At 46.3% G+C, this 10,560-nt stretch overlaps 2 protein-coding genes across 3 annotated transcripts in view; both read left to right on the top strand.

Moving 5' to 3' along the window:
- The first annotated feature begins 209 nt into the window (after nucleotides 1-209).
- LOC107740521 (bifunctional apoptosis regulator-like) lies at nucleotides 210-5,019 on the top strand. The gene is made up of 7 exons (XM_016552972.1): nucleotides 210-344; nucleotides 1,648-1,924; nucleotides 2,023-2,192; nucleotides 3,327-3,465; nucleotides 3,656-3,823; nucleotides 4,176-4,372; nucleotides 4,507-5,019. Exons 2-7 carry the CDS (start codon nucleotides 1,829-1,831, stop codon nucleotides 4,703-4,705), a joined length of 969 nt encoding a protein of 322 aa, XP_016408458.1. The 5' UTR covers nucleotides 210-344; nucleotides 1,648-1,828; the 3' UTR covers nucleotides 4,706-5,019.
- Nucleotides 5,020-5,468: 449 nt separating this feature from the next.
- The window catches only part of txndc11 (thioredoxin domain containing 11), an 11,332-nt gene continuing 6,240 nt past the window's right edge, over nucleotides 5,469-10,560 (top strand). The window contains exons 1-9 of one of the 2 annotated variants that reach the window (XM_016552970.1): nucleotides 5,469-5,762; nucleotides 5,797-5,979; nucleotides 6,656-6,872; nucleotides 6,950-7,047; nucleotides 7,120-7,249; nucleotides 7,602-7,695; nucleotides 7,769-7,881; nucleotides 7,961-8,158; nucleotides 8,421-8,850. In XM_016552970.1, the coding sequence (XP_016408456.1) occupies nucleotides 5,858-5,979; nucleotides 6,656-6,872; nucleotides 6,950-7,047; nucleotides 7,120-7,249; nucleotides 7,602-7,695; nucleotides 7,769-7,881; nucleotides 7,961-8,158; nucleotides 8,421-8,850 (1,402 nt within the window). In that variant the 5' untranslated portion in view covers nucleotides 5,469-5,762; nucleotides 5,797-5,857. Of the gene's footprint in view, nucleotides 5,980-6,655; nucleotides 6,873-6,949; nucleotides 7,048-7,119; nucleotides 7,250-7,601; nucleotides 7,696-7,768; nucleotides 7,882-7,960; nucleotides 8,159-8,420; nucleotides 8,851-10,560 lie in introns of both variants that reach the window. The other variant, XM_016552971.1, reaches the window with a different exon arrangement.

Genomic DNA, 10,560 nt, shown 5'->3' with positions numbered 1-10,560 from the left:
GTTTAGGATTAGGGTTGGGTTAGGGGATAGAAAATATCGTTTGGTCAGCATAAAAGTAATAGAAGTCTATGGAAAGTCCGCACAATTCACAGAAACAAACGTGTGTGTGTGAGCGTGTGTGTGAGCATGTGTGAGTGTGTGTGAGTGAGCGTGTGAGCGTGTGTGAATGTGTGCGAGTGTGTGCGTGCGTGTGTGTGCGACCCCACCACTCTCACCTGTGGACACAGCTTCTGCAGACACTGTCTGGCCAACTGGTGGGCCTCCGCTCTGCCCCGCGTCCGCACAGACTGCCCAGAATGCCGAGCGGTGTGGACCGGATTTCCCAAAGTCAACATCCTGCTCCGGTGAGAGACGAGCGAGTCGTGATCCGGTTCTGTTCACACACGCTTCAGTCAGTGACAGGAGTCAAACCAGATTACACACAGTGACTCAGTTAGTTAATAGTTGTTGTCATAGTTACTATTATTATTATAGTTACGATTAATATATAAAGTTACCATTAGGGCTGCCCTCGACTAAAGATTTTTCTGGTCGCCTATAGTCGACTAATCACACGTAAATAAACCATTTAAATCATTATAATGAGCCTTTAATTGTCTACATAGCCTAATAAGCGCTGAAGCGCATGCATAAAGCTTGCTACAGCGCACCGGCAGAAGTAATGATTGTGAATGTGTCAGTGAAAAACAGTAAGCAGACTGCATTAACATTTTAATATTTTGATAAACTAGTGCTTTCTTTGTTTACAGTTTAAGAGATGAAGTCAGAGATACTGACACTGACTCGTCGTCTCCGCAGTACTGATGCGCCTGTATGCATGTGTCATACGGATTACATAATCTGAGAATATCTGTTTTCCATATGAATTGCTTCATTTGAAAGTTTTAGTCTCTATAGGAATATTTTTAATGTCTGTAAGGCAAAGATATACACAGAGTTTCGCGCTCATGTTCACAGAGACCGAGACGGCAGAAAGCGCATCCTGATTGCTTTCATTATTTTACAAAAGCACAATGTTTTGTTGTTATTGTGAGTGCACACAAATAAACGTAGTCTTTACAGATTCTAAAGATGTATTACTCTTATCTGTATGACCTGAGGGAGTATTTTAAGAGCAAGTGAATGCATCTGTCCTGCAGTATAGCGCACATTTCTCTAGGTTAACATCAGATTGAGCGGCCATGCAAAGTTGCTAATACTTACATATTTCAGATGATAAGTCATATGTGAGGTTGATGAATGACTGGCGAGCGTTTGGATGTCCTGCCTGATGTACTGTATTACCACATAGACCAGCCGTTAACGATCTGTTATTAGTCACGAACTTCTGCGACTAATACATTTTTGGTCGACCAAGCCTCTTCTGGTCAACTAACGGTTAGTCGACTATTAGGGGGCAGCCCTAGTTACCATTTAGATATCATGATCATTGTAGTTCTCATTATAGTTATCATCGTTACAGTTCTAGTGTGGTGTGAACAGGCCTTAATTCAGATTGTGACACCCGTTCAAATAGTTAATGATGTAGTTTATTGATAAGTTTGGTCCTGGTCACTGTATGATGTTCATGTTCTCAGTCAGACGCACAATGAAGCAGCCTTTCTCTCTCTCTGTGTGTGTGTGTGTGTGTGTGGGTGTGTGTGTCAGGGATGCGGTGGAGAAGCTGTTTCCCGCAGTCGTGAGCCGACGGAAGCAGGCCATCCTGAGTGATCCGCAGTTCTGTCGTGTTCTCCAGGCCTTCCAGCAGCAGGGGAAGAGACAGCCCCCTCGCGCAGCTCCGCCACAGAACCCACCGCAGTTTAATATACTGAACCAACCACCGTTTAATATGTTGAATCAACCACAGTTGGATATGTTGAATCCTCCGGAGTTCAACATCAGAGAGTTTTGCTCTGGAATCAGTATAGTGCTGTGCTGCATGGCTGTGAGTGACACACGCACACACACACACACACACACACACACACACACTAAGGATGAGCTGCTGCACTGCATCATCACTGTGTGTGTGTGTGTGTGTAGATGGTGGTGTTAATGTGGCGTGTGTACAGTACCAGCACCAGTCATGAGGTGCTGCTCAGTAAACCGCTCAGCAGGTGGAGCGCTGATGATGTCACTCTGTGGGTGGAGCATCTGAGCGTCTGGACCAATCAGTATAAAGAAACCTTCCGCAGGGAACAGATCAACGGCAGGTAACACTCACACTACAGTCATTTACATCTGGAATTAGAGGCCGTCAGTCCTGGTCCTGGAGACCCACAGCTCTCATCAGATCACCGTGAGTCTCCAGAGCCAGGACTGAGAACCAAGAGGGTCTGAAAAAGGGTGAACGTTTGTATCACTCCGCTTGCAGTATTTCTATAATAAATAATACTGTGTCTGTGTCACAGAGTTTTTTAGGTGAGAATGTACTTGTTTAGACTTCAAAATATGCAGTTTGTTAATAAAGATAACGTCTATTTGAAAATTTGATTCGATGTTTTCGGAGACGTGAGCTCCAGAGCGTCAGCAGCCGTTCTGTGCTCATGAACCTGCGGAGAGAGCGCCTCACCTCGGCCAGATCTGCCGCTGGCTCTGATGTCTCTATAGAGGTTAAACATGAGATATAATTCATTTGGGTAAATCTCACGGGCAGTCTTTGGTCTCTTTAATCTATTATTTGTTCCAGAGCAAATAGTTTTGGCTGAAAATCTCACCATGTTATAATTTATCTAACTTCGATGCTGTAAATCAGAGTGCTGCCTTTGTACTTTTGACTGAGTTGCTTAGCAACTTTTTTAGATGGCGACAAGACCATGTCGTTCCAAATCCATAAGACTTTCGTTCATCTTTGGAACACAAATTAAGATATTTCTGATGAAATCTGAGAGCTTTCTGACCCTCCATAGACAGCAATACAACTGAAATGTTCCCAGGTCCAGAAACGTAGTAAGGACAACGGTAAAACAGTCCATGTGACCTCAGTGGTTCAATCGTAATTTTACAAAGCTTTTTGTGCACAAAGAAAACAAAAATAACAACTTTATTCAACAATTCTTCTCCTCCAAGTAACCGTCCTCCACCATTATCTAGAGTACCACGAAGCAAGCGTGTGCACTCCTGTGCTCGTAAACAAGCCGCAGCGCATGCGTGTTCTGCTGCTACTCCTGTGATATTGCTCATATACTGTATAAATAGAGAGAGAGAGAGAGAGAGAGAGCGCTTCCTTATATTTTAGGAAGGGCATCACAACATTTAGGTCCTTGACATCAAGATGTTTGAGAAGCCGTTCTAGAGTGCTATCACACACGAGTCACCCCTGAGATGTGTGTGTGTGTGTGTGTCAGGTTACTGTCTGCTCTCAGCGATGACGATCTGTCCGCGGCTCCGTTCAGCATCAGGAACGAGTCTCACAGACAGATCATCCTGGAGGAGCGGCACAGACTCAGACAGCGCCGGGTCTCACTGAACCTCTGGCAGTACAAGGTGAGTGTGTGTGTGTGTGTGTGTGTGTGTGTGTGTGAGAGAGAGTGTGTGTGTGTGTGTGAGAGAGAGAGTGTGTGTGTGTGTGTGTGTGTGTGTGTGTGTGAGCTTTTAAAAGTTCACTCAAGTATACTCACCAGGGATGGTCAGATTGTTGAGCATCATCTCTTTCTCTCTCTGTGTGTGTGTTCAGGATCTGAATTTAGGGAAGACTCTGTTTCTGCTGTTGAGTTTGCGCAGATTTCCCCGGCTGACGCTGCTCTGTCTGTTCCTGTTCGATTATGACGACACGTTTCTTCCCTTCGTCCACACCAGCTGCCCGGCACAAACCACACAGGACAGCCTGATCGACACGCCGCTGGTGCGTCACTGCCTTTCACTCTCCACCACTTCTGCAGACGACCGACGCATGCCGCACAGACCTTTCAGATTGCTCGTAAAGCAGCTCCTATCACAATCAATGTGTGGAGGAAGAATATTAGCAATTCTCACCTCGCGCTCACAGTTTTGATTAGAATACAATCTAGCCGCAAAGTTATTTTAACTTTTAACTAGAAATATTTCAGTGCACCCAAAGCTGAAAATTTGCCGTAGGCACACAGCCTCCATACTCTACATGAATGACTGCAGGTCTGTCGTCTGTCAGTTGTTGGAGATAACAAAAAGGCGGCTTTTATGTAACTCTCTCTCGTTTTCTGCGTGTGCCGCATCAGGATTGGCCGGGCTGGAGTCAGTGGGCGGAGTTTCTGCTGATGTACTTCCTGCTGCCCTATCAGCTGCTGTCTGCGTTCGCCTGGCACTGGATGAGCGTTCATTACTGGACGGCACGCCTCGTCATGTTACACGCTGTGCTACTGTCCACGCTGGATGTGCATTTCTTCTGGACGCTGTTGAAGAGAGGACAGATGAGGTACACACACAAGACAGATGTCTGTTTTAATGAAACACTTCTCCATGTTTAACACTGTTAATTGAGAGCTGCTAGACGTGCTGTGTGTGATTTCTGAAGACTGATGGGATGATTGCTGTGTGTTGTGATTGCAGGACGCTCCCTAAGCGTGTCTGGCAGGAGGTGTTAGCAGTGATAACAGATGCCTCTGTATTTGTGCTGCTGTGGAGGCTGATTCCTCTGTTCTTCTGTAACTTTATATTCTACTACAATCTGTACATCTGCCCCTTCAACACTGCAGCGCTGGTGAAACGAGCACTGCTGCAGACAGACACACAGCAGCAGAGGATCTGACACACAGTCTTTCACATGCACCCTGCTGCTGTTAAATGATACTCGGTCTCATAGTATACAGCTATCATTATTACAGAATCAAACCGCTCTTCTTCATTCATCTCTTCAGTCACCTGTTTGGGTGTTTGTTTCATGCTGTTTAAGAGAAATTCAGACAATTCTGTGCAAATAAAATCAATAATACAGTATTTATTTTTATATTATGATTTAAATGGATATTATAATCTGGGGCAAAATGGACAAACATTTTTTGAATAAAAAGAGAAAGTGCTGGTGGTGTCGAGTGATGTTAATATTAGATAAGAAGTTGGTTTGTTGCTTACATGTTATTACAGTGATCACTTGACAAGTTATGTATTCGGTATAATAGGAAAATTAATAAAACAGCAACAACCTTACAAGAAAACATAGATTTACACAGAGCTTTACATATTCATTTAAAGCTTATTTTATTTTCTTGCATTAAAACATTAATAGAAATTGTCAAATGTTCCAGCGTAACTTGGACAGCCTAGATCTTCGTTAATATCAGATTTAATTAACCAAAACTCCGAGAAATAGCAGCAGATACACGTTAATCGTTAAGGGCCAAGTGATTTTGTCCATCTCTAACATTGCTGTGAAGGACTATTACTGTCGTTTGGGGGCGTGGCTTCACTGCGCTGTGCTCACCGCTGATTGGTCCGATGTTTGTTTGCGCTCTGTTGTTAACCAGAACAAACCCCGTCCTGCAGCAGGTTACCGTGCAGTGTATTTCTCTAGGCACAGCACACCAGCTAAAGTTAGCAGGTTAATTCAGCTCACAAAGCGCCTCAGAGCCGCTTCACGCACGCGTTCGACCCCAAAACACCGAAGACTCGGAGCTGACTCGGTTTTTTAAACCAGGACCTCGCACATTCTCGTTTATCTGTGCGTGCATTTAACGTCATTTTCGTAAGAATCCAGATTTAATGAAATGAAACACCGCGCGTTTGTGTGTGTAGTTTAGAGACGCTCCCTCGCCTGGCCCCGCCCCTCCCGTGAGGCGGAAGTGTGACGTGTGTTTGAGCGGTTGGTGCTGCTCGGTTGTGCTGCTCGGAGCGGCTCGTCTCCGGCTCGGTTGTGCTCGGTTCTACTCTCCCGGGATGAGCTGCTGGCTGTAGCGGGTCTGTGATGCTGCGGATCCGGGCGAAGCTCCGGCAGGCGGCGGATCAGATGAAGAGAAGACCCGAACTGTGCTGCGGCGCGATCCTGCTCACCTGCGCGCTAATACTACCCTTAACCCTCACCTGCAGGTAAACACACCTCTGAATATAACTATAATATCATATACTGCTGTGAAATATTACTATAATATCATATACTGCTGTGAAATATTACTATAATATCATATACTGATCACCTGCGGGTAAACACACCTCTGAATATAACTATAATATCATATACTGCTGTGAAATATAACTATAATATCATATACTGCTGTGAAATATAACTATAATATCATATACTGCTGTGAAATATAACTATAATATCATATACTGCTGTGAAATATAACTATAATATCATATACTGCTGTGAAATATAACTATAATATCATATACTGCTGTGAAATTTTACTATAATATCATATACTGCTCACCTGCAGGTAAATACAGTAAAATGTAACATAGAATAATATCTAACAGTCATCTGCAATATTATATTGTGCAATACATATAGAGATATAGACAAATAATAATATTTGAGCACCAAATCAACATATTAGATCACATGAATAAATCACACTTTTAAAAATATTTTACAATAGCATTGCGGCCATCAAATTTAAAATGTCTCTTTTTTTTTTTTTAGTATTTTATCTTCTATTGTGAATCACTGCATTCTGTTTTTATTTACATTTTACACATCATCACAACTTTTTTGATGTTGTGTTGTTTATATAAATCATGAATAATAACACACTGCTGTCAGTCGTGTGAAGAGCGTGGTGGCGTCTCCTCGGGCTCCGCTGCGCTTCTTCCCGGCCGAGGCCCCGCTGGCGGATCTGTTCCTGGGTCAGCTAGAGGAAGTGGATCGTCTGCTGGAGGAAGCGGATGTGTCGCTGGTGTTCTACTACGCCCCCTGGTGCGCTCACTGCATCACTGCACGACAGCACATCCAGCAGGTGGCGCTGCGGCTCGCCCAGCAGGTGACGCCCTTCAGACCACATCCAGTAACAACCAGCCTGCTGCTTCCTGTCTGTGATGATGCGCTTCCTGTGTGCAGGTGCAGTTTGTGGCGGTGAACTGCTGGTGGCATCAGGGCAGATGCAGGAAGCAGAAGATTTTCTTCCAGTATCCAGTCATTCATCTGTTCTACAGGAGGTACACACACGCTTACAGAGAGCGAATCATGTGTTCATAATCACTCATAATAATAACTGTGTGTGTGAGCAGGGTCGGTCCGATCGAGTACAGGGGTCCGGTCCGGTCTGAGTATCTGGAGAGCTTCATTCAGAGAGTTTGTGCTCCGCTCACGTACCTGCCCTCCGTTAGAGCCCTGCACACCTTCCTCACACAGCACCAGGTACACACACACAGTAATAATACAGTAATAATAACAGCAAATAATGTCAATACTTGTTAAAAAATAAATAATTGTATTTTAATATTTTTGAATTGCTTATGTCCTTCTGTCACATTGAAATTCCTGAAGTGTTATTATTGTGTTGGTTGTGTGTTCGTGTGTGCGTGTGTGTGTGCCAAAGAAGTTGGAGAAATTATTGAACAAATATATAAAACATACGAATTGAAAAAAAACGGGGGAAAAAACTGTGTGTGTGCGTGCGTGTGTGTGTGCGTGCGTGTGCGTGCGTGTGTGCGTGCGTGCGTGTGTGTGTGCGTGCGTGCGTGTGTGTGCGTGTGTGCGTGCGCTCCAGCAGGCTGTGGTGGGTTATTTCCGGTTCAGCTCGTCTCCTCAGCCGGCGGGTTACATCACCTTCCTGTTGTCCGCTCTGCATGCGCTCAGACGAGGTACTGACCCTCCCTCACACTTCACTAACACTGACCCTCTCAGCTCTCACACGCTGCCTTCTGATTGGTGCAGATCAGCAGGGGGAGGTGCGCTTCGCTGTGGTGACCAATCAGGCGGTGGCAGAGGGCGTGTCACTCAGGGAGGATGAAAGTGTGTATCTACACCGGCGTTTGAACAGCTCTCTGGTGAGATAATAATAACTCTCATTCTGACCATACGCTCATACAGTGAAATATAATGCTAGCTCTGTGTTTCTAAACGCAGGTTTTCCCGCGGACGCAGAGGAACTTCACTGTACAGGCCGTGTGTGATTGGGTGTTTGAGAACAGAGAGAGCGTCATACACTGGATTCAGCCAACGGGAGCGAAGAGTTACTCACTGGAGGCGGAGCTACAGAAAGGCCCCGCCCTCCTGACCTTCCTCCCGCACAATCCCCTCACAGCCAATCAGCTGCTGACACAGGTTCCTCCAGCAGTTTGAACTATTTTTATAGTGTCTTAAAAATATTATAATGTGACGTAGTATTACAATATCATACAATGTTTTAAGTAGGAATCAGTTTTTTTTAAGTATGTCATGTAAGTACTGTATATAAATAAGTCGATTTAGAGTGTAATATGGATGCTTAGTTTTTATGTCCTTGTTCTGACAGACATGTGACAATGAAGTGTTGTGTTACTCAGCAGTGTTGTGTAGATCACATGATCTTGTGTGTGTGTGTCAGGTGAGCGCTGTGGCGCTGCAGTATCACTGCGGCTCAGAGGAGGATTTGTTCCCGCGCTGCTGTCAGTCTCTGTCGTTCTCGTCGGATGCGAGCGTGTGTGAGCTGTGTGTCTCTCGCTGCTGGGCTCTGGCTCTGTATCTGCAGCGGGTCAGTCTCTCCTCCTGCAGGAGCGTCCAGAGCTCATACGGTGCGTTCGGCCGGTGGAGCGTCTGCTGCAGGAGTGTCCCCAGGCCTCCGCTGGACTCCATCACAGGCCTGCAGTGCCGCTCCAACAAGACGCTGCGCTTCTACCTGCTGGACACACAGCTGCACTGGCCGCTGGCGCAGAGACTCGGAGCATCCGCAGACCAGAGCAGAGACCTGCCCTTCATCACCATCATCAACCTCAGAGATGAGACACACTACGTGCTCAACCACACCGACGCACTGGGTACAGTACACACACTACACACACACACACACATACACACCATCATCAACCTCAGAGACGAGACACACTAATTGCTCAACCACACCGACGCACTGGGTACAGTACACACACCACACACTACACACACACACACGATCATCAACCTCAGAGATGAGACGCACTACATGCTCAACCACACCGGGTACCGGGTACTGTATGCTGGGTACAGTACACACACTACACACACACTAAACACACACAATCATCAACCTCTGAGACGAGACGCACTACATGCTCAACCGCACCAACGCACTGGGTACAGTACACACACACACACACTCACTAACAAATACACACTCAGTAACACAAACACAATCAAACTTACTCACACAAACACACCTGCTCAGCAGCACAAACACTAACACAAACCTACACACACTTACAAATACTCAGTAATACAAACACACTTACTAACACTCACTCACTCATGCACACATTGAAACACACTCACACTCACTCACACTCACACACGCTAACATTCACTCACGCTCACACTCACTCACGCTCACACTCACTCACTCACGCTCACACGCTTACACTCACTCACGCTCACACGCTTACACTCACTCACGCTCACACGCTTACACTCACTCACGCTCACACGCTTACACTCACTCACGCTCACACGCTTACACTCACTCACGCTCACACGCTTACACTCACTCACGCTCACACGCTTACACTCACTCACGCTCACACGCTTACACTCACTCACGCTCACACGCTTACACTCACTCACGCTCACACGCTTACACTCACTCACGCTCACACGCTTACACTCACTCACATACTTGCTCACGCTCACGCGCTTACACTCACTCACGCTTACACTCACTCACGCTCACACGCTTACACTCACTCACGCTCACACGCTTACGCTCACACACGCTTACACTCACTCACGCTCACAGGCTTACACTCACTCACGCTCACAGGCTTACACTCACTCACGCTCACACGCTTACACTCACTCACGCTCACACGCTTACACTCACTCACGCTCACACGCTTACACTCACTCACGCTCACACGCTTACACTCACTCACGCTCACACGCTTACACTCACTCACGCTCACACGCTTACACTCACTCACGCTCACACGCTTACACTCACTCACGCTCACACGCTTACACTCACTCACGCTCACACGCTTACACTCACTCACGCTCACACGCTTACACTCACTCACGCTCACACGCTTACACTCACTCACGCTCACAAGCTTACACTCACTCACGCTCACACGCTTACACTCACTCACATACTTGCTCACGCTCACGCGCTTACACTCACTCACGTTTACACTCACTCACGCTCACACGCTTACACTCACTCACATACTTGCTCACGCTCACGCGCTTACACTCACTCACGTTTACACTCACTCACGCTCACACGCTTACACTCACTCACATACTTGCTCACACTCACGCTCACATGCTTACACTCACTCACGCTCACACGCTTACACTCACTCACATACTTGCTCACACTCACGCTCACATGCTTACACTCACTCACGCTCACACGCTTACACTCACTCACATACTTGCTCACACTCACGCTCGCATGCTTACACTCACTCACATACTTGCTCACACTCACGCGCTTACACTCACTCACGTTTACACTCACTCACGCTCACACGCTTACACTCACTCACGCTCAC

This window comes from Sinocyclocheilus rhinocerous, unplaced genomic scaffold, assembly GCF_001515625.1.
Source record: "Sinocyclocheilus rhinocerous isolate Xijiao unplaced genomic scaffold, SAMN03320098_v1.1 scaffold2995, whole genome shotgun sequence".
Taxonomy (NCBI): Eukaryota; Metazoa; Chordata; class Actinopteri; order Cypriniformes; family Cyprinidae; genus Sinocyclocheilus; species Sinocyclocheilus rhinocerous.
This window is presented reverse-complemented; position numbering and strand designations above follow the sequence as displayed.

Coding starts and splice junctions, on each gene's coding strand:
- LOC107740521 (XM_016552972.1), top strand. CDS start 1,829: ATGTTGAATCAACCACAGTTGGATATGTTGAATCCTCCGGAGTTCAAC. Junction 1,925..2,022: donor TAGTGCTGTGCTGCATGGCT/GTGAGTGACACA, acceptor GTGTGTGTGTAG/ATGGTGGTGTTAATGTGGCG. Junction 3,824..4,175: donor GCCTGATCGACACGCCGCTG/GTGCGTCACTGC, acceptor GTGCCGCATCAG/GATTGGCCGGGCTGGAGTCA.